This window comes from Barbatula barbatula (genome assembly GCF_947034865.1).
Source record: "Barbatula barbatula genome assembly, chromosome: 24".
Classification (NCBI taxonomy): domain Eukaryota; kingdom Metazoa; phylum Chordata; class Actinopteri; order Cypriniformes; family Nemacheilidae; genus Barbatula; species Barbatula barbatula.
The window spans coordinates 8,302,005-8,325,109 of NC_136787.1; the positions used below are offsets into that span (position 1 = coordinate 8,302,005).

General features: G+C 37.7%; 3 protein-coding genes across 6 annotated transcripts; all 3 read right to left on the reverse strand.

The window, feature by feature from the left end:
• Window positions 1–1,006: 1,006 nt before the first annotated feature.
• LOC306889906 (cytosolic purine 5'-nucleotidase-like) lies at window positions 1,007–10,719 on the reverse strand. Of its 4 annotated transcripts, none has more exons than XM_079449293.1 (18): window positions 10,165–10,719; window positions 8,466–8,539; window positions 8,271–8,388; window positions 6,961–7,056; window positions 6,091–6,182; window positions 5,949–6,006; window positions 5,662–5,755; window positions 5,443–5,496; window positions 5,199–5,282; window positions 5,057–5,098; window positions 4,567–4,668; window positions 4,357–4,423; window positions 4,095–4,265; window positions 3,444–3,495; window positions 3,021–3,081; window positions 2,761–2,937; window positions 1,748–1,840; window positions 1,007–1,605 (listed from the first exon to the last, which is right to left on the reverse strand). In XM_079449293.1, exons 1-18 carry the CDS (start codon window positions 10,260–10,262, stop codon window positions 1,516–1,518), a joined length of 1,623 nt encoding a protein of 540 aa, XP_079305419.1. In that variant the 5' UTR covers window positions 10,263–10,719; the 3' UTR covers window positions 1,007–1,515. The 4 variants fall into 4 exon arrangements, with proteins under 4 accessions (XP_079305419.1, XP_079305421.1, XP_079305418.1 ...); XM_079449295.1 differs by having other exon boundaries at window positions 1,007–1,653; window positions 10,165–10,411; XM_079449292.1 differs by having other exon boundaries at window positions 6,091–6,185; window positions 10,165–10,411.
• A 3,801-nt stretch (window positions 10,720–14,520) lies between these two features.
• On the reverse strand, window positions 14,521–19,412 carry LOC306889136 (solute carrier family 2, facilitated glucose transporter member 9-like; the record flags this gene model as incomplete). The annotated part of the gene is made up of 12 exons (XM_079447857.1): window positions 14,521–14,736; window positions 14,858–14,985; window positions 15,080–15,155; window positions 15,277–15,378; window positions 15,504–15,614; window positions 15,904–16,094; window positions 17,252–17,400; window positions 17,614–17,743; window positions 17,831–17,955; window positions 18,628–18,788; window positions 19,053–19,151; window positions 19,320–19,412. 12 exons carry the CDS (start codon window positions 19,410–19,412, stop codon window positions 14,521–14,523), a joined length of 1,581 nt encoding a protein of 526 aa, XP_079303983.1.
• Window positions 19,410–22,864, reverse strand: ska1 (spindle and kinetochore associated complex subunit 1). Its single transcript, XM_079449261.1, has 7 exons — window positions 22,720–22,864; window positions 21,679–21,770; window positions 21,454–21,578; window positions 21,245–21,348; window positions 20,904–21,044; window positions 20,532–20,701; window positions 19,410–20,282 (listed from the first exon to the last, which is right to left on the reverse strand). Exons 1-7 carry the CDS (start codon window positions 22,737–22,739, stop codon window positions 20,134–20,136), a joined length of 801 nt encoding a protein of 266 aa, XP_079305387.1. The 5' UTR covers window positions 22,740–22,864; the 3' UTR covers window positions 19,410–20,133.
• Between the last annotated feature and the right edge of the window lie 241 nt (window positions 22,865–23,105).

A 23,105-nucleotide genomic window follows, 5' to 3' on the forward strand; every position in this document is an offset into this window, starting at 1 on the left:
TGTCCGCGGGACAAGGATTATCTGAGTTTTATGTAAATCGCTTTATTTAACTTTAAAGCTAACTCGAGCGAATATCGTGAGGTGGTTCTGACTAAAATGGAGTCTAAGATACTAACGTTACGTCATTTGTCAACAGATCCCCGTTTCGGTTTAGCCTATAACGAAAACGGTTGAAACAGAAAACACAGTGACTAAAATGTGCGGGCATAGATTTCACTCAAAAGTCCATTTTAATAGTATAATTTAGTAAATTGATATCAATAATAATAGGCTAATAAAGGCCCATTTTACGTGTTCCGTGACCACGAGCTCCACATCCGGTGTTCGGCTTTTTATTTTCGTCAGGCATTGACCGGATTTATAAATAATAAACTAGAATTTAGGGGACAGGCAGAGTAACAAGTAGTCCTTGGATTTAATAAATGTAATTGCATATTACTCAATATTCGTATGATATATTGCGAATATAAAGTTTACGTTGTTTTCGAAAGATTCACACGGATGTAACCTGTTTAAGCATTTGCATTGCGTTTAAATGACATTAAAGACATAAAGATGTTGTAAATTCGTCGCTCACAAACACATAAAGGCCTATATGACCTACTCGATGGCTGAAAAAGATCTTCGTGTTCGTTACCTTCTGCCTAAAATGGTCGACGCAGCGGACATGAAACCAGCTCGAATCATATACGAGACCATATACTTTATTTATGGATGTTAAGAAACGAGCTTCATCCGTCACGATACGCCGTGCAATAGCTCGTGATCAAAGCTTATTTTCCATCGCAATGCAGTCAGCTGCATACAAAACATAAGCTTTGCCGCCATCTTACGGACAACGTACAGAGATTTTCCCGAAGATGTCCGTATGTTCATTCACTTACACCTTAAAAGTGGTCTTGGGCGTTTAAGCCTATCGTTATCTATTTATAGGTTTGGTTTATTGCAATAGGAAATGATCTGCATTGGTCATGTGCACCTTCAGGCAGAGAATGAAATAAAAGAATAAAATAATAAGGCACTTTATTATGTCATTGCAAAAAAACAACAAAGGTAAATACATTAAAATATCATTTTAAATATTTGCTCTTATTGGCAGAATAAAAGAATAGCCTACTTTAAAACTCACTGTTATAAATTAAACGTGCAGCTTTTAATATATAGAGCAGTTGAAGGAAGGCAACTTGAGTTGACCTAGTGACCTGGTACCCCAGTTTTACACCCAGTCATGAACAACAAACAAAATGCTAAATAATACTCTGTATCAAAAGATCAAATGTGAACTATCAAATGCACGGACAAAACATTTGTATAAAAGTCTAACGAAATGATTACTTTTATCAAGCTCAATTGATGGCGTTAATAAATATTAAGAAACTTGGCAAACCTTTTCAGCAAAGATTTTCTGCCAAAACTAACTAGTCAAGCTCAAATCGACATGCAATGTGTATCAGCAATACATGACAGGAACGAATACTGTGCGGAGGTTCATATTTACAGCAGCAGAGTAAAAATTCACATCAGTCCTTTCGTCTCAATTGGATCCGGGTTATTTTGGGCACAGTTATCTTGTCCACAATTACTGTCCTCGCACTCGCCGTGGCGCTGTATGGAGATTTAATTCATTGTAAGCCAAGAGAATTGTAGAGGTGACTGGTGGTTATTTAAAGAAAACACTGCAAATCATTAGTGCAAAATGATGCAAAATTGTTATATATTCATATTAAAGTGATCATGTCAATCAAACCTTGATGGGTGTGGGTTTAATAATGTGAAAGGTTGACAGCTCTGGTGTGGTCTTTTCTTTGGTCTGTGAATCCACACCGACCTCATGAGGCAACTGAAAAAAAGGTTGTTAAAAGTCTTAACGCACCAAAGTCAGAAAAGATGTTGAATGTCATTTAGACATATGTATTTGACATGTATTTTGACATATCTAACAAATCCAACTGATGCTCAGCCTTTTCTACCTTATGAGACATTTGTGAACTTCTTTGATGTAATTTTATTAACTGTATTAATCATTTCTTCTGAAGTTTACACCGAGGTACTGCTGATCCACGTGTGTCATAAGAATAACTATGGACATTTACCATTGTCTGACAACCACAAAGTGTTGAGAAACATTTAAAAATCTGTTGCTTTGTAATGCATGTCATTTTGAAAAAGCATTTTAAAAATAAAATCACACTTCAATAATAGTTTAACAGTTTTGATATTTTAATAATATTTATTATTATTAATTATAAAAACTATTTTAATGTTATATTTTAGTTAAATGTTTGCTTAAAGTTTCCTTTAATAAAATAAGAAAGTAACACATAAGTTGTATCTAACATTAGTTAATGCATTAGCAAACATGAACTAAGAATAAGGAATATAGTTTTTCAGCATTTATTTATCTTTGTTAACGTCATTTTGCATGAACCAATGTTAACAGTTATAATGTTTGATTTTAATAACGTATTACTAATAGGAAAAATGAACAAACTAAGATTAAATGATACGATTGTTGCTGTAGAAGTATTGTTCATGGTTAGTTCACTTAAACTAATGTCAACAAATTCAAACTTAATGTGATGTGTTATATGAAAAAAATTTATGTGGTTTGATATTTTGCATTTATAATACGTTTACTGGTCCCTTCTTTACCTTTATGAAATCAATTCACAATGGCATTCTTGTATTTCTTAGATAAACATTATAAATGTTAATGTATTTTCTATGTATTCAAATAAACGACTATATTGGACCCGTTACCAGGACAAGGGGTGCTCTGAAGAGGTAACTGAAGGGGTAGTTCAGGAGATTGAGGCAGGAGTCTGAGTATATATCTGCATAACGCAATAACTGACTGGCAAACAGGGTTTTTGTGGAACCACAGCGAAACAGACTTCCCATTTTCCCATAGCACAGATCCATGCCATATGTCACCATCTGTAAAACAGTGACATAATCACAATACAGTTTTAAATGTGTACTGAGGCTTTATAAATCCAACTCCATTTCATTGAACTAACCTTTATCCTGCTGTGAATGGCACTGATATCTGGGCACTCCCGGCTCTCACTGTCCAAATGCCTGATGAGAGAATATTTTGAAACAAAAATGTATATTTTAGACGCGCCATGTCTTTTTTCTTATGTAAAGATGAATTAAGAAATTAATGAAAATTTATAAATCGGACAGTAGATTTGAAAAGTCTGCGCAGATAGCCAGACGGAGTACTCTGATGCCATCTATTGGCCATTTTTAATATTGCAACCTGTGGTTAAATAATGCAGTAATATTATATCATATGGATATGATCTAATGGCTAAATAGCCCACCCCATCCACCAAGCAATATTTAATACGTTTATGGTTAACATTAAAGGTTCGTTTTTACATTTTATTAGGTCATTGTGGAACAGAGATAAAGCAAGAAGACAAATTCGTTCTTACTGATATAATTCTTCAAGGAAAATATCGAGATGTCTTAACTCCTCAAACATAGCTGTAACAGAAACAAGATTTTTTTATTTTAAGTTCATTTTTATGGATGTATAAAATAGGCTAACAATGTATATTAGTTAAACATACAGCTGCGGAAAAATAGAGAGACCATTTCAAAGACCAAGTTCAGCTTTTCTTATTTATAGGTATGAGTTTAGGTTAAATTATAATTTTGGTTTCATTCTGTGAACTACAAACAGTATTTCTTGTAAATTTCCAATAAAAATATAGTTTCCATCTGGATTTATTTGCAGAAAATGAAAACTGGAGAAACAGGTCAAAATAACTGCTGTATTTTTTCAGACCTCAAATGCTGCTTTTAAGCCATACAACAGTAATATTTGTACATTTATTTAGGAAAAGTGAACTTTTATTTGTATCACAGTTTTCATGTGTGTCTTGTCATGCTGTAAGTCTTTCACATTGCTGTTGGATGACTTTGTCACTCCTTAGGTTTGATTTTGTTGAACTTCAAAAGGCCAAAATACATCTGAAATGCTGATTAAATGAAAATTTGGGATGGTCTTCAATTTCTCCTGCGGCTGTATATAGTATGTGATGGTTAAAGTTATCATTAGTAAATGACACCAGAACACTCACTGTTTTTGTCTGCCCACAAGTGTAACTCCTTAACAAGCTCAGGAACGACCAAGAATGTCTTCCAGCCCTGACGTTTCTTGGACTTGAGAATGTCCCCGAAGATGTGATCGCCCACATAGAGGATGTCTTTCCCCCTAACATCCAGCAGGTCACACACAATATCTGAAGACCCTAAGAAAGGGGTTGAGCAAGAACATGTGATGTCAGCCATCAAGAAAGCTTGGCACAGAAATGAAAATTTGATCCGAACAAAAGTCTTTACCTCCAGAATACACTGTCCCATGCTGAAGGCCTCCGGTGTATGTTCCTATACGCAGCTTGCCAGTGTCCTACATCAGGGGTGCGACGTGCATTTGTTAATTCTTTTATTACAGCTTCAAAAGTTTACATTTATTTCTAAAAAGCGACATATGTATGTTTATAGTGGAATAGATGCATCTACGCTTAAGAATTTAGTCCAAAAAAAGCTCACCGTGTCTACTTGTCGTAAAACGGTTCCCCCTGCAAAGAACAATGGTTTCTTCGTGTCCACTACCACCAGATCAAAGTAGGACTGCCAGGGTTTTTTGGGGTTCTAAACAACAGTGTAATGTAATATATACATGAGTATGCTGTGTTATATCAGTCCTTAAAGGGAGTTCACTCAAAAATGAAAATTCTGTCCTCGTTGTCCTCAGATTGTTCAAATCTGTGTACATTTATTTGTTCTGCTAAACACAAAGGAAGACATTGGAAGAATTTCAGTAACCAAACAGATCAAATTTTCAACCTTTCAACTACGGGGATGAGATATTTTTGTTCAGCAAAAATGTATACAGGTTTGGAACAACTTGAGGGTGAGTAAATGATGACCCAATAATCGTTTTTGGGAGAATTATCCCTTGAAGAATTCCCACTCGATGTCTTTTGTGTGTGAGATCATAAACAATAGAAAGATGCGTGTTTGTGTTCAGGCTGCTCACCCTGGGGCCATGCAGGGAATCTAATAAGTATTTCATAATACCCTGAGTGAGGAAAGAATGAATAAATTAAAAACAAATGATGAAATGATGTTATGGTCCAATAAACTGTTCCATGCAGATGAGATTTATTCGTTCTCTTTACCTCTGTGTAATTGAAGTCGCTGTTAGTGGCCAGGAAAACTTTGGCAACCTCCTTGATGCGACTCAGTAAAACAGGGAGGCGGGGCTAAACAGAACAGAATGTTTGTAAAACGGAAATACAATGTGCTTCTAGTGTTGTTTGTGTTAATATGATCATTTTTTGTGCAATAAATAAATATATTATCACAGACAGACATAAAGCACATTAAGTTCAATTATATGAATCAATAACGCACATTACTTACATCTTTAATCACATATTTATCCAGGTTCTTCAATGTCCTTTCCTTCAAAGTGCCCTGAGAAAAAAATAGACTTAACATTAATTTACTTTACATTAAATACCTCAGTAGTTCAATAATAATAATAATAATAATAATGTGTAAATGCTTCAGAATGTCTTTCATTTTTTCTATGATCTGATCTGCATGCAAATGTTACTGGTATTGCTTCATTTAACTTACAGTGTCATGAAGGTGATCCATGGCATCCCGCACATCTTGAAACATGCTCCTGTGTGACATGAACAGGTCACCATGTTTGAAGCCTTTCTCGCAGCTAAATCAGAGAGAAAAGAGATTCTTTTTTGAAGGGAAAGTGTGGGATGGCAGTGCGATACACGTTAAGTCATAAGTGTGTGCTTGTTTGTTTAAAGAAGCCCTAGATGGCAAAGATAATTGACATTTTTAACATTGCTTTTACATTATACACGAAAATAACCACATAACTTTGGCAATAAAATATCACTCACTTTTTGTATCTGCTGCTTTTGGTGAAGTAGTCCACAAGACAAGCGTAAAGATACGTCTCTGTGAGAAAAATGTAGACATTAAGTTTGTAGCCCCGTAACATAATAGATCCATTATTCATCGAACCATTTAAACTGTCTGTACCGGACAGGTTGAAGAGCGTGTTGAGGATGTAAAAGCGCTCCGTGTCGTCTCTCTGGATGAACTTGTTCGGATAATATTCCTGGATCTGTTGGCTGCTGACAGACATGTGTTAATGGATGCAAGAATCCTGACAGATTTACAAACAAACATGAGCTGAAGTAAAAAGCTTGTGATGGAGAAAGGACAGTCTGCTGCTGCGCACCGTCCCTTGTGACAGACAGATCTAACAACTATTGATCACACTGATCCAAATAAAACCACGTCTGGTTTTTTATTTAAACAGAGTACAACTTCGGAATACAACGTAAAAAAAGGAAGGCGTGAAATGCCCAATCTCACCACTAGATGCCACTACATTTCATGCACTAAACCTTAATAGTTCAATTGCCTTGAATTGCATATTCTGTTCACTGTTCACCGCATTGCAATAAAAAACTTAGCTGAGACCTTTTGAAGGTCTCTGCAGGCTACTATACCAGGACACAAATCCTGACACACTGTATGTAGATATAAGCCACGGGTCAGTATGCCAGTTCCGTCTGTTAATCCTGCATGTGTTTTAGCTGCCAACAAAATCCATATCAGGAAACCAACAACCACATAAACAAAGTCATTGTGCAAAACCTCCCTACACACCACGTGTCAGATATAAATAAACGAATGTATCTCATACATCATCTGTGCTTGACTCAAACAGTGGGGATAGGTGTCCTTCGATACTTTCCAAAAAGGGAACAGTGAACGGAGGCAATTTCATTCCTTTAAAGGCTTTAACCTTGCCTCCTTTTAACTTTTTGTCCCATGCTGCATTTTTTATTTTCTTCGAACCTCCTTGAAAAAAGGGGTATTAAAGACCCACATCTCACTCACCCTCTGAGGTACTCAAAGCCGTGTGTGCAAAGCAGAATGTTTCCATTGGAGTCTATTTTCAACAGGTTCCCGTTCTTGGTATCGTACACCAGACCTCTGGAGAAAGAAACGAGAAAGAATGTTAAAATCACCACGATAAAGAGAAATGTTGAAGGGAAACCCTGTCCGGTCTGCTGCAACCAGGCCCGCCGATAGGGGGGGACAAACGGGTCTGTTGTCCCGGGCCCAGGATAGGGGGGGGCCCAGACGGTGAAGCTGGAACTAGTGAAGTCAATGTAGAGCAAGGTAAGAAACAGAGAGGAACATGAGAGGAGAGGAACAGCAGAGGAGAGGAACATGAGAGGAAGAGCAGAGGAGAGGAAGAGCAAGGGAAAAGGAGAGATCTGGGCACGGGGGGGCCCATCTAAGATTATCTTGTCCCGGGCCCAGGCAAGACTGTCAGCTGGCCTGGCTGCAACCATCAACATATCACCACTTTGTATCTTTATATTTTGTGATTTTGATTTGTTGCCATAAATCATTTGTCACCCCTTGCTTGTCACTGGGTTTTGCAAATATCTTACCAATAAAAAGTGTTAAAAAGTGCTTGTCAACTTCGTCAACGCAGTATTAAGTCATTTAAAAAGTATAGCGCTTTTCCTGAAAAACAGTGAATTTGGACATGTGAGGATTCGGAAGGACAGTTAGATTAAAACCAGTGAGATATATTTTCTTGACAGGAACATGTTAAATGCTCACTCTCTTGCTTTGGATAAAAGTGTCTGCTGTAACTGTAATAAAAATGTTGTCGTGCAAAGAGTTATAACAAATTCTATCTTCCAACTATAACCTCCCACAGCTTAACTGAGCAGAAAGTTTAACTGTGTGCATCTGCTCGACTCATAACAATAACATATTGAGACCCTCTGCTCCCAGGCAAAACATGTGCATCATTATCTATTAGTCGTCTCATTTGCACGCTCTAGATTGCAATGAAAAAAATGAATTTAAAATATGTTTGTAAATGCATGTTCATTGACAACCTAATATTCCAGTTTTAGAAACATGAAATGTTTGAAAATGTAAACCTCACTGTCAAAATAAAGATCTATAGACTAGAAAGCGCTGGTGGGCCATTTGACAGATGACAGAATGCATCTTATCTGTCAGAGCGCCGAGTCAGTTTCAAATAAAGCGAAATGGATTTCCAGAAGCACAGGACCTGCCTCGGATGCTGACATCACAGGTCATATGACATGACAGCAAACCTTTCCTTGACTTCCCTTCCATAGACTTTGATTATAAAATGATGAAAGATGTCACACACTCACCGTGTAGGGAAGGTGGGGTCGTATGTGTAGCCCAGCAGCTCGTGCGGGTAGCCGATTGACACAAGTCTGTCTCTAAGAAGCTCAAAGCCCATACTTTCATACTCAGGAGATTTATACACTGTTGAAAGTAAAAGAAACGATATTAATGTTACACAACCTGACAACTTCTCCCAGAGGAATCATTAATGTTCTCACCTGCCAAAGTGTAATCCATGTCAAAGCCAAAGCACTTTATATTTTCAAGCGTCAAACTCCGATTCACGAACACCCTAAAGCAAACAAATGTTTGTTTTTTGTTATTTAATGGGAGTTTAATGACAGAAAGAGAGAGGATTTTTTAACTGTGCACTGTTATCTGTCAATGAGATTGAACGACAATTACGACAAGAATAAAATAAGTCTAATAAATATTTTTTTAACTCCACGACCCTAAATCTTATTTTTATACCCCAGGTTTCCCATCTTTCACACACAAAACTACTTTATATAGATGAGGCGCTGTATATCACGTCAGCACAGTTTAGCTCTGTTCTTATCAGGTCGCTCACACATGACAGCAACTCAGCTGGTGTTTAGTCACTTGTGTTTAAATGACGTACGGCAAAGTGGCCACCGACTGGCATACACTCTTCCTGGCAATATCTCTACACAAACCATCACGTTTCCTTGAGTAGAAGGGAAGGTTAATGACTGAGCGATCTTAAAATAGTAGACAATGCAATTGAATTAAATCTGTGAGTAAACTGATATTTTAATTGTTCAAGCATTATTTACAATTACAAGAAAATGATGAATAACTCTTAACCAATTGTTTTCCTTCTCACGTTCACCCCATTATAAATGAGGCCAATTTATTTATGCCATTAAACGTTACTGTAATATTACCAAAAAACAACTCATTCAATATACAATATACTTTCTATAGCAAACTGAGGGTGACTTAAAAATTGATTTCTGCATAATTAGAAATATAAGTATATTGAGACTCACACCTTAGAGGTTTTATATTCTATCACTGAAACGACGTCAATGAAAGTGCCATTAGTCATTCATTTTTTTCTCCCACTTCGTTTCTCGAGACATGCCTTCAATGTGACACATCCCAATTTAGTATAAAACACCATTAAAGGATCAGTTCTCCTCCTAAATGAAAATGCTGTCATCATTTACATGCCCAAATGTCATTTCAAACCTGTATGACTTAAAAAAAAGATATTTTGATCAAATGTTGGTGACAGAACAGCACAGCCCCCAGTTCCCTTCTATTGTAACCAATGCAGGTGAATGGGGGGCTGTTAACAACATTCTTTCAAATATCTTCCTTCGTGTTCTGCGGCTGAATGAAAGTCATACAGGTCCGAAATGACACGAGGGCGAGTAAATGATGACGGAAGTTTAATTGGAAAATGAACTACACCTTTAAATATGTCAAAACGGCCTGGGTTGAAACTATTAGTCATCAATAGCTATTTAAAGAAAACAATGGTGACAGCAGATTCGTCGTTCTTTACGCTCAGGTAAACGCGGAAGACTAAGCAAACAAATAAACACAAGCAATGCAACTAACTACACTTTTATGAAGCAAACTATAAAAGAAGGATGAAATGCTATGAATGGATTTTACACTGGAAATGACGACATTCGACTATAAAACAGCAAAAAGGTTTCTTTGCAAATCCATTTATGAGATTATTTTCTAAAGGATATGAAATGTTGCTATCTAGAGCAAGTGGATCAATTCCCCAATAAAATCCCCTCGTGACTGCAAGATTATGTGGAAAAACCACAAACTTGTAAAAAAGAGGGAAAGATCCACTTGGTATGGCTAAATAAACACTAAAACAACCATGTGTTCAAAACGCTTGAACGCTCCAACTCTACCTGTTGTTCTTACCTGGAGTAAATGTCTTTTTTGCCCATGCGCCAGTCCATTGCGAGCGTGCGCTCTGTCTTCTGCGCGCTCTCGGTCGGAGTTTGAGTCTGACTCCCCATATCTGATGTCACTGTATCAACAGTCTGTAGCCGTCCCGACTCTCTACTGTGGCATATACATTGTTACACTGGGTTGACATCATCAACGTGAGCATACCTCGGGGTTTGCTTATAAACAACCGCCCTGCGTGCGTAATTTGGGCGCGGGTGCGGGGCGCACGCATTTGGGAAGTTTCACGAGAGGCTGCAGCGCACGGCTCGAGCGCGTAGATTGTGTTATCAGACATGGACACGCGCTCGCCTCTGAACCCTTGCTATAAACAAGACAGTCGATACCGAGGTCCGCACGCATCAATATTTCATCTTTTCCACATCAACGGAGAGTCACTTATGGGCTCAGGGCTGGCCTGACTGTATCAGGTCAAAAGTCCAATCAGGAAAACGAGCGGTTCTGTAAGAGGGTGTTTTTGCGTAATGGTGAAGACACATCATTTCAAAGACTTACAAATGTCAGGGGAGGTCGTCACGTGACTAGTGTCCTTTTTAACTGCAAAAAATGACTTTATTACTTAGTATTTTTGTCTTGTTTTCCAGTGCTAATGTCTCAGAACTCTCGAATGAATGAAAAATGACCGGTCTTGGTTTTGGACAAAAAAAAGAAATTTCAGTGAATTTGCGCTCAAAATCTGCCAACGGGGTCAGGAAAGAAAACCTTTTTCTTGGTACCTGAATTCAAGATTATTTCTCTTAACCCATTGGCAGGTTTTTCTTCCTGTTTTAAGCACAAATTCGCTGAAATTGCATATTTTATTATGTCTAAACAAGACTTATTTTCTTGTCATTTTGCTTTTCAAGAAAATGCATCTTGATTCAAGAATCTTTAGACATCTGTACTGGAAAACAGGACAAAAATACAAAGTAAGAAAGTCATTTTTTGCAGAGTGAGATTCAGAAGTTGACTAAAACTTTTAATCTGAAAGTGTGTGCTTATTGTTTGTGTTCAAACATGTCATGGTACCAAAATATGTTCTTTTCAAGATGACATTTTTGTATTACTAAAGCAAAACAAAGATTGGTTTGGTATGGTTAAAAAAGCATCACAGAGTGAAACCTCAAGTAACCGGTTCACTGTAAACCCTACTTAAACAATCGAGCGAGGTTGAGTAAACATTAATGAACATGTTTCATTTTGGTCCTGTCATTTAACAATATCAGTTCATTCAACACTAATTCACCACCTTCAAAATGTACCTTCTAAAGCTAGATTATTATATGTTATTTGTCTTCTTGACTAAAATGTTAACACCTCTTGCAAAGTTTAAGTGCAAGGTCTTTTCTATTTTTTTAATTAGAAAATAAATCGTTTCAATTACAGTTATTGACCATAAAGTTAATACATTTACTTATTTTTATTTCGGGGAAAAACTTTTCAAAGTTTATAAATGAACTTTGAAACATAAAAAGTTTTTCTGACACTGGGTTGCACAGTTTTCAAACAAAAGCCTTTTAATACATTTGTGTATAATATTTATACAGGCAGGAACACGCATAGGCCCACATGCCACATGCTGAAATACGTGAAAGAGTTCATTAAACCTCATCATAATCGTCTCATCTTTTTCGTCATTTGCAGACGGACAGCATGAAATAACTTTAAATCGGTGGAAATTTCAATGATTTTGATCGTACAAACACAGTTGAAGATTTTTTTGAAGTTGTATTTTAGTATTTTAGGTTTACTTCAAACTTCACTCCGTTCTGACGTTCCTGCCATGCAAGGAGTTTTGTTCTGCCTAGCAAAAAGAAAACTTTTGCACTGATTTGTGGATTACATAATTGCTCCTCTTGGCCTCATGTGTTCTGTTGACACCCCACTTCAATCTGGGGTAACAGCACAGGCCCCAATTCACTTCTATCGTAACCAATGCAGGTGAATGGGGGGCTGTTAACAACATTCTTTCAAATATCTTCCTTCGTGTTCTGCGGAAGAATTACCTCTGGGGTAACTCAATTCAAGAAGGAATATGTGCTAGTCCTGTAAATACATATATATTTATATATAAAGTTAGGTTGTGTGATTTTTAATAGTGAAATATGTTTGTGTAAACCCCTGTGGTACGTTTCTATTATAAAACACAACGTGCTACCGTAACGTCAGCCACCAATGAACTTAAAGATATAGATTTGTGACGGTGACGCTATGATAACTGATATATCAAAGGGTTCTTTATTTGATTTGAAATAAAGAAACATATTAATTAATACACTTAATTTTGAATAACATTGTAGGAACTACCATCTGAATTATAAGTTATAATGTAATATACTTAGTTTTTGCACAGACTTAGTTAAACATAATATTTCAACCTTTGCTGTTACAGGTGACATGAGACAAGGACAAGTGGAGATGAAAGTATTGCATTTTTGACACTGCAAAGAGAGGGGAACTTCTCAAACATTATCATTTGAAACATGGTGGTCATACAAAACTGTACCTTTTCCATGTGGCAAAAGTTCATACTAGAACACGATTGGGACTCGATCGGGATATAGAACCACTTGCGTTTACTTGTCAGCATGTGAATTTTCTGAAGCCCTGCCCAGAAGCAGATTTTCTGAAGCACTTATGTACAAGACATTTGAGTAAAAATATACAATTACATACATTCAAATGCATGTTAATATAATGTTGGTTTAGGGTTAGTGATTTGTTTCTTAATAAACTTAGTGTGCATTCTGATAAACATGTATTGATGATGAGCCTTTGATTCCTGATCACAATACTGTATTTATACCTGTTTTTTTTATTATTTGGTGTCTGATCATCGCAATACTATCCTTGATGTGCCAGTTGGGATCTTATTTGAGGAGACTGATCTTCAGCCCCCAAACTCCTTGCATCTGACTTGCTCGATTGGAATAATTCTTGAAGGCCAAGTGGTGATGGACCTCCCAAAGCAATCTGCCTGCTCTTCGGTCTGATTTACGCTCTAGACCTGAATTACCCCAAATCACTCCACAAGACGTTTGATTTCACCCAGCGTGTACTAATGTAAATGGCACAAAATGCTATACTTCACTGTGATACTTTAACACCACTCTTTATTTTGTATTTTTCCCCCTTGAGTTCTACAATTGATGTACAGTAGTTAACTTGGGATATTGTTCAAATTGTGCACATCTTTAGTGTGGTTACAACCCAGTAATATTTATATTACAGTATAATATATTATGTTATACATTGTAAGGTGAAAAAACTGTTGTACAATTGATGTAGCGCTAATACTGTTGTCACCACCTTTGCAGTGTTAAATATATAACTACACTTGAAATGAATACCAAGTCAAGTGAACAAAATAATTGAAGTACATTAAATAGCGCCAAGTTTGGTGAACTGAATAATTTTAGTATAGTCTACAAAACTGCCAAGTTAATGAACTTAAATATGCAAGTTTTAGGAGACTTCATTTTTAATTAAATTGAGGCAACAAGTTTACTCAATTTAGTTCAGTCCACTTATTAGGGTTTTCAGTGTTGATAAAACCAAGTAACATTATTAATTCTAGAAAATGCTTCGCTACTTTGAAGAATAAATCAAACACACAAAAAATGTTATGACAAATTATGACAACATACGCTATTAAGAACAAACCATACGTTTTGGACAAAAATATCAGTCATACTATAAATCCATTATAATCTGGTATCAGTTTAAAACAGGTCTAGTTTCATGGTCTCTATACAATGGCACAACCGAATCAGACCAAAGGCAAACTTGACCCGTTTCAGAATTTAATCTCATTAAAAGAGACTGTTTACACATTAATCAGCTATTATAGAAATAAATGGTATAAAAATAAAGCAATTACCTGCTTAGTGTGGATAAATATTAATGATTAAAGACTGATGTCACGCTACATACTTATTTTGGTGGAGTCCAATATCCAATTTGGGAACTTTATGATGTGATAAGAGTTCATCACACCCCCGAGGACAGGACCGATGCTCAAGAGAGACTGCAGTCTTACTAATAATCATTCGAGCAGAAATGTCAATAAATGCATTGTACCTTGACTACTGTATCAGGCCAAACCGGAATTTGTGTCCCTTAGCATGACAAAGTACAAATGTATAGATTCAACAGTTATAGTACCTATAATTGAAATTGGATTTTGGGTTTACAAATGGGACATTGCTTAGAGTTTGCCTTTTTTATTCACAAACAAAAGAGCAAAACCAAGCACATGGTCATCAAAACAAGGAAGATTGGGTGTGTATTGGATTGTTATTGGTCAGCCTAAATTTAGATACATCTGTATTAAAGCTTGGTAGATGCGGTGTCTTGGATGTCATTGGTGTGTACTGAGCTCAGTTTGGACTCGAGGACGCTTCGTTTCTGGTGCATTTTATTAAAGTCCTCCGTGATCTCCAGGACAGTTTTATTCTTGGTTTCCGGCACGTTGAACCAAACGAACACGCCGGAGAAGAAGCAGAACGCAAAAAAGATGAGGAAGCAGAAATAATCCAAATGCTTCTGTGAGAGATAATTGCACATGTGGAGAAAAATATAGTTATGTGTTTTTAATCGCCTATATATAACACAGTTTAATCTATAATAACGCACAATTAAATGAAGCTATTTTAATAAAGCTTACCACTATGAGTGGAAACAACATGCCCACCAAAAAAAGTCCGACCCAGTTAAGAGTGCATGCCACAGTAAATGCTGCTGGTTTATAAGACTGTGTGAATATCTCGCCAGGCAGTGGAGCTGTTACCGCCGCTGTGAAAGAGAAAATTAACGGACAGATGACTGAGCTACAAAGAGAAAACCTCTCAGATACATGAGTGGTGTGGTAGAGCATGTGTGGATGTACCTGGCCCCGCTGAGAAGAACAAAATGAAGATACAAATAAGGACCATGCTGCAGTATGGCATCCAGGACACAAACTCCTAAAGAGTATACACATCCATAATTATGCAATCTTTTCCTTCATAATACCAAAATGTCACGATGACACCAACACAGATATACTAGAGAAGACCAACCAAGTATAATAGTATTGAAGCTGACCTGGAGGTAGAGTGTGACTGTAAGCAGGGCCAGCGCTGCTGCCATGCCCAGGTAACCCCTAAAGAGAAGAACCTTCTTGCCTGTGCTCTCAATCATCAGCACCTTCGACAAAAACAACACAGTTAACAAGCACAGTACTTCATTTAGGACCCACCACATGATGTATTGCGTTCAGACGAGATACTGTATAAGTGAGCTATGGGGTGAGGTGGTAGAGAAGAGCTCACACAGGCGATGGAGGTGGTAATTTCGCACAGCCCTGTTCCTAATGCGGCATAGCGCAGGTTCTCCTTAGGAATACCAGCCGCTTGAAACACATCAAATGAATAGAGATAAACCTGTAAACACATTACAAACACAGGATTTACATTTACATACATTTAATTTGCATTTGACGGATGCTTTTATCCAATGCAACTTTAGAGCGTCTGTCTATCATGTATCTGTCTGTATTCATAATGATCATATATACCAACTATAGATTTGATGAATAAGTGTCAGATTTTCCATTGAGGGAAAATAAATTGCGATTTTATGCCATGTGTTTTCTGCTCTCTGCTCTCAGCCTGATTCCTGAATACACTATGTGGCATATGGCAAAGGTTTTTGACAGCAGCTGAGACTCACGGCGTTGATGCCGCAGAGCTGCAGAGTGACGAAAGTGACGATGACGGTGAGGAGCTGCCAGCGGACATTGACGTCGAGGAAGAGGTCCATGAGTTTGTGGATCTTCACGCCCTTCAGGGCAGTGTGTTCAGCCAACATGTCCTCCATCTCTTGTTTGGGGTCCTTTTTAGCTCCCCAGAGCCTTCGTAAAGCTGAACAAAAAATGAAACAGACATACACATCTAAAACTCAGACTGTATTTCATGTAGGAGTAGATAGGTACAATTTCTGAAGGTTATGCCTTGGAAAATAGTGCTAATGAGTTATACCATGATGCTAACATAATGAGTTGTGATACTAGCATGTTTTACAATGATACTGGCATTATGCTAGCATGTTTTACCATGATACTAACTTTTTTTAACCAAAGATATTAATACTAACAAGATTAGCCACTGCAATATATGGCAAGAAATGCAACGCTCAATATGGCTGCTCTAGGAAGTCCTGCCTTCCAGTAAAACAAGCCATTCTCTGGGACGGGGCTCTTGTGAGAAGCTTGCCAGACTGTGCACAGGCGCAGTAGTTAAGACGACCTCGAAAACTGTGATTTATAGCGCAATTTCAGCTTAGCAAACCAAAGTTGTGATTTAGTTCATGTCAAGTTTAATTATTGATCAGAAATATGCTGTTTAATTTAGCGATTTTGGAAATACATACCTTCCCCGTTCAAGAAGATAGGACTGTGGACTTGCTATGACATACATAGCTGCCCAGAGGTGTTTCAAACATGGCCGCCGAGTGTCAGGATCTTTCATAAACGAACTTTGGTTCTATGCTAAATGTCATACCATGATGGTAGCATAATGCTTACATATTTTAACATGAAGCTAACATGATTTAGCATGACGCTAAGCTGAATTATAGGTGTTGCTTAGGTATTCTGCATACCTTTTGTAGAATTCTTTGTAAAAAGTCAATTTATATACATTTATACCTTTAAAACTTGCATACTTAAATGATTTTTAATGAATGCTTATGTTTGGGCCTTTAAAGGCACACGTCACCCAAAAATGAATATCCTTCCATCATTTATTCGCCCTCATGACATGTCATTCTAAACCTGTTTAACTTTCTTATGCAGAACACAAAAGAAGATATTTTGAAGAATGCAGGTAACATTTATTCCCATTGACTTCCATTGTAGGGACACAAAACCACCGAGAGATTTCTCAGAAGGTTCACATGCAGGTTTGAATGACAAAATGATGATGTCAGAATTTTTATTTGGGGGTAGACTTTTCCTTTAAATGAGCAGCGGTACAAGTTATTTCCCTACAAAGTTTAATAACACAGTGCAAGTTATGACCTGTCTCACAGCCGTGACGGTCCGCCCTTTCCAGCAGGAGGTACCGTGGGGACTCAGGTAGAAAAGGCAAGGTGAGCAGCTGCAGAAGACCAGTCACACCGCTGAAGGCCAGCAACCAGATCCAGCGCTCCTCAGTGCCCAGCAGCTCACTAACACACATACACCATTCAAATAGTTTTCAAGAAACGTATAGTCCTTAAAAAAAGAAAGAAATCTGTGTAATATGTTTCCAATTAGAAATCGTAAATATACACATTTTTAATTGAAGTATGTTCGGACAGAAGAACCCAAGATATCACAAACATTTCAACCAAGTCTGATACAGATTCAATTCTGTGAATTAGATTAGCCGAACACCCCACCTGATTCCTAGCAGCTGTCCGGAGAACTTCCCCAATGAGACGAAAGAAGCCACAGAAACGCCAACCATCCCACGCAACCTCTTGGGGGCGCATTCCAGTATATAAAGAGTATGGACGATCAAACTCACACCTGCGCCAAATAACAAATCAAACAACAATTTTTCTAGGTATAGAGAGTACTGCATACTGTACTGTATGTAGCAACAATTGTACGCACCAGCATTAATGCCGTATACGATACGTCCCACAATGATCATCTCAAATGAGAGTGCGGTTTCACTCAACAACATTAGGACAGCACCACAGATTGCCACCACATTGTTTAACAGCAGCGTTTTCTTCCTATGGAGAGATATAAAGAGAATGCAAAGAGCCATAGGAAGAATACACTCCATTGCTGAGAGACAGATATGACAGATATGATAAGCACCCCAAAATGAAAATTATTTGATGATTTTACTTTCTTTCCTTCTTCAGAACACAAACGAAGATATTTTCAAGAATGTTGGTAACCAGAAACCATTGACCCTCATTGACTTCCATTGTATAGATATAAAACCACAGAGGCATTTCTCTAAATATCTTCTTTTGCGTGTTGCACAAAACAAAGAGTCACATACAGGTTTTGAAGGACATGAGGGTGAATAAATGATGTCAGAATTTGTATTTTTGGGTGAACTGTTTAATCTACACTAACACAGCATAAGGACGAATCCAGGGTAGATGGTTTAAAAAATCATCATTGGCTGTTTTCTCCTCCCCTTGTATAATTCCATGTCAATTCTGAAATTAAAAGCCTGCATTACTTATTAAATTACTCCCATTTGTGTATCGATTCACATATTGAGCAGAGTGGCAACACGCAATACCAATAACGGCTCTTAGAAAATTCTGAAAAGTAGCTTGTTAAGGGATCCATGTTAGAGGCCTTGACGCCAGCCGCTCACGTACACCCAAACAAGGTTACCGGATACATTTACGATGTATACGAATGCATCTCCAGAGGCAGTTTACCTTCCATACACAGCTGCCAGACGTCCAGCAGAGAGGGTGCCGATCAGTCCACCGACGCAGTATATGGACACGATGAAGGACCAGATGATGGACAGCTCCCAGGGCTCGAGAGAACGGCCGTAACGTTGCAGGCAGGTGCTGTTCACCAGGTTTTTAATAAACTTGCAATGTAAGCATAGGTCTTGCTTGATTATGCCATTCGTTTCATTTTATCGAACTTTGGTGCTTCACATGTTAGCACCACCTCATAAGCTCTGATATGTATTGATTGTTGAATCCTTAGGGAATGTCTCCCTTTAGGACAGCAGTGGAAACAGATTTGATTAATACTGATTACACCCAGCCCCCCCACAGCCCAATCGGTGGGCCAAGAAAGACCGTAAATCACCTTACGATGATTAATAACCAAACCATGCAGTACTTACAACCGATGGCGAGTTCAGTACAGATATATGAAAGCCATACTGGAAGGTTCCTCCGATTCCTGAAATCAAAATGGCTGAAAGGAGCACAGGACTTCTCAGCTGGAGAAAAAAACATGAGATATTTTATTCAGGTTATACCCAGCACGTAATGCACTTGAGAACATCAAGATTTTGTACCAGTAGTGTCAAGGCAGTTGTCATTGTACGTGCGGCTTCGTATCTCTTGGAGTGAATCAAGATGACAAATCATGGACAGAAATGTCTAACCTGCAGTTGAGTTGTAACTTGGTTGAGAAATGACACGCTTGGTTGGGCTTTTGGTGAGATAACAGGGTAAAGTTGAGACTTGATTCTCTTCATATATAGAAGTCACTTCCTTTCATTTACAAAAATCAATAAAAGCAAAACAGCTCTTGATTTGGTCCCATAAATGTTGGAAATGACACTTTTGAGATGAGGTTATGTCTTTTTATTTAAGCTCCATTTTAAATGACAATATTCTTGATGCTTTGACAATATAAATAATACAACAATTAAATGTAATGAATTTTCACAGAAAATTACAGATCTACAAAAATGTCATCACTGAAATTTGACAATATGTGTCTGTTTTTCATCAAAAGGATGCTGATTTATTGATAGCCATATACAGATACATTTTAATGAAACAGCTCAATACAAATTCTTGAAAAATCTATTATTCACTCTCTAGTTGTTTAAAACCAGTATATGACTATGTAATAAGTGGAACACAAAATAATATATTTTGAGAAATTTCTTTTGTGGTTTTGTGTTTATACAGTAAAAGTCAATGGGGACAGATGTTGTTTGATTTCCTACGTTCTTCAAAATATCTTCTTTTGTGTTCTGCAGAAGACATCAAACAGGTTTGCAACAGCATGAAATGGTCATCTTTTTGGTGAACTCTCTCTTTAAGTAAATATCCAGAGGAGATCATATTTTAAAACAGTATTTCACTGTAAATTCAGCAAATGGCATTCGACTGCATCCCATTAAACCAATTATGCATCTCCAGCCTCCCAGAAATTCTAGGAAATTGTAGGTGGGCGTCTCCGAGATCTCACACCAAGATGAAACGTGTTACCCCGCCTCCTCTGACCTCCCTCAGACGCTGACAGTGGCGTAACATGTTCAACATGCCCACAAACCTCTTGTCCACCTTCAACTGGGCAAACTCTCGAATGTCCTGCTCCACGATGAAAAACTGACCTGCAGGACACAAAAGGAGTTGATGGATCATCTGTCACACCATAAGAGCTTATTAAACACCCGACCAGGACAAATGTCCTCCGTCACCGCAGCACGTATGCCGGTGTGTGTGCTCGTGGCTTCAATAGTTTTCTGGAACAAACTGCAGACTTGCAATTCCCCAAATGACAAGACTGTTAATACATGACGGACTAGGGGGATCAGTAAGGTCAGGCTTTTGACCTGTGAACGGACATAAAACTGCCATACCCTTGGTGTCCTTCGTTTCTTGGTCTTTAAAGCGCTGGTGGAGAGCGCGGGACAAGTTGTTCAGGCTCTTGATTGGCTGATGGAGAATCTTATATTTGGTGGTTACGGTTGTGTTGATGCTTTGCACCGCAGCGTTCAGATGGTCGTACGTCACACGTCCTTTCATGTACCTGTGACAACAAAAGTGAGTCAGAAGAAAGTGACTCTCTGAAACTTTGTGAAAACTCACAAACTTTCTCAAACATGTCAGCATATAATAATTATTTTTACAGTATGTAGGCAGCTCACTAGATTGTGGAACAGAACCATTGCTCATCGTTGTCATCTTCATTTGTTTTAAGAGTTTGTTTAGACCGATATGGAAGGACTCACGGTGGTATGCTGTCAAACTCTAGAACAGTAATGAACTCCATCTCTTTGATCTGGTTGCGCTGATTTTTCTTAGGCGGTCCGGGTTCCTGCGGGGCCAGCGGCGCATCTGTCTGCCTGCTCTGAACTGCCACCTGTCCTCCTCTGAAGAGAACACAAAAAGCCAAACTCATCAGTTTCAGTCAAACGCAAGATGGCTGAGGTTACTCATGTTGGTCTGACATTTTTTCGTGTCCCCATGAATGATGAAGCAAACTGAAGTCACCATGCCACCATCTATACAGAAGATATAAGATCTGTAAACAAAATGACATTTACAAATAAATAAATCAATAAAGTAATACTCTTGTGGTGCTGCTTGTTGGCCTTTTTTGGGCATGTGCAGGGGTGTGTTGTTCTTTAGGTGATGGGCATCCTGTTCATCTTCCTGGAAAAATTCTTCCAGATCCTTTTGAAGGGAGTGTTTAAGACTATTTAGTCATCAATAATAGTTGCATAACCTTGCATATGTTTATGATATCGTATAATGCGAGCAGATAAAAAAACGTCACACCTTTAGATGCTTTAGTAGGTCTCTCTGTTGACCTACATGTCTTTCAAATCGATCGAGAAGCTCATTGATGGCATTGACTTCTTGCTCGACTTTGATTAGAGTTCCTCGTTTGTCTGCATCCTTCGCTGAAAAACATCACGTGACTCCCATATTGTATCCAATCGTAACACCATATAAAGTTTTGATCTCAATTAAAATGAAACGGCTTAAATAAACGCTTCATACCAACAGCTCGGAGCTCCAGAAGTCTTTTAATCACTGAGATTTTGTCATTAATATGTCGCGTCACTTCTTCAAACTCACAGCGATTCATAATGCTGAAAGGGGAAACAAACAGGTTATAGGTAAATATTTGCAAAATCACACGAGAGCACAAAGCATGAAAGAATAAAGGGGTATAAATAAAGCCATGATAGCACAGGGGAGCTCTGCGTAGACCATTTACATTTTAAAGGAGTAGTTCACTTCAAAATGAGCACCTGATGTTTATTTTGAAGTAAACTACTCCTTTAATCTCAAGAACCAGGCAGGTGCGGACTAGAAATGTTTTTTAAAAACCAAATCAACACAAATTATGATATAAAATAATATGATTTATTATTTGGTTGATACAATTTCTCTATTTGTTATGTTGTGGGTGCAAAACTAAATGACACAAAAACGAATACAGATTTATTAACTTTAACATTTAAAATGAACAGACGAATGTGTTTTAATATTTGAAGCTTTAATTTCAAATTAAACGCTTAATGTAAAAACGTTTTGAAGACCTTAGTGACGTCATATCCGTGTCGCGTTATTCACAGCTGATTGGTCAAACTTTTATATCTCGACTCTTACCGTAAAAACAGTTCAATTCAAACCCTTGGTGTTTACACTTGAGACCCAATGAAAGAGTTTTGTTAAATTAAACTCCATCTTAGCGGTGTACTCACTAAAACCAGCTTCGTGCAACACGTTACTGTGTGAGTGTGTAAAGATGCGTTTGTGAACATAACACAAACACACGTTAAGTGAGTGACAGACTGCAGATAAAGTAAGACACCGCCCACACACTGTCCAACAACAGTTATCTGTATGTTGTCGTGTTTATTGTTATTACAACAGAACGGACCTTATACGAGAAACAACAGTCTCCAACAAATGACACGCTAGTTGCGCTGTGCAGATTTAGGCTAAATCACGATCTAACAACACCGTTGCTGCTGCTAATCTGCAACATTATAAATTAAGAAAGAAAACACAGTAATAAGTAATGATACTTACGTGTTTAAGACTTCGGCCATGAAGGAAAAGTGAAATGTATTTTCTATGCAGTTGTGGGTGAAGGCTTTTTATGACGCGCCAACATTTGAACACGAAACGGTTGCGGCTTCTGATTCGTCGACGCACTTTCGTCACGGAGATCCTCGTCATTTTGCTTAAAAATGTATCATATAACAATAAAATGCTAACAATTTTTTTTATTATTATTTAAGTATTTTACGCCATTGTCTCTAAATTCACACGTGTATTTTTCTTTGTTTGTAAAATAAAGTATATTAATAAATAAACGCATACTGTAAATTTGATAATCCGAGTGCACCTTATTTTCAGCTACAGATTATTGTTGTCTTTGAATAATGACCCTAGATCCAGACCCGTCGGTCCAA

Bases quoted from the DNA above. Each gene is read 5' to 3' on its own strand.
- LOC306889906 (XM_079449292.1), bottom strand. From the start codon at position 10,262: ATGGGGAGTCAGACTCAAACTCCGACCGAGAGCGCGCAGAAGACAGAG. The intron at 6,186-6,960 runs GTGAGTGAGATG...CATGTCTGTCAG, and splicing joins GGCTTTGAGTACCTCAGAGG to CAGCCAACAGATCCAGGAAT. The intron at 3,082-3,443 runs GTAAGAACGAAT...TTCTCTCATCAG, and splicing joins TTCCTTGAAGAATTATATCA to GCATTTGGACAGTGAGAGCC.
- ska1 (XM_079449261.1), bottom strand. From the start codon at position 22,739: ATGGCCGAAGTCTTAAACAC. The intron at 21,579-21,678 runs GTATGAAGCGTT...GATGTTTTTCAG, and splicing joins TCTGGAGCTCCGAGCTGTTG to CGAAGGATGCAGACAAACGA. The intron at 21,349-21,453 runs GTGTGACGTTTT...TCCCTTCAAAAG, and splicing joins ACCTACTAAAGCATCTAAAG to GATCTGGAAGAATTTTTCCA.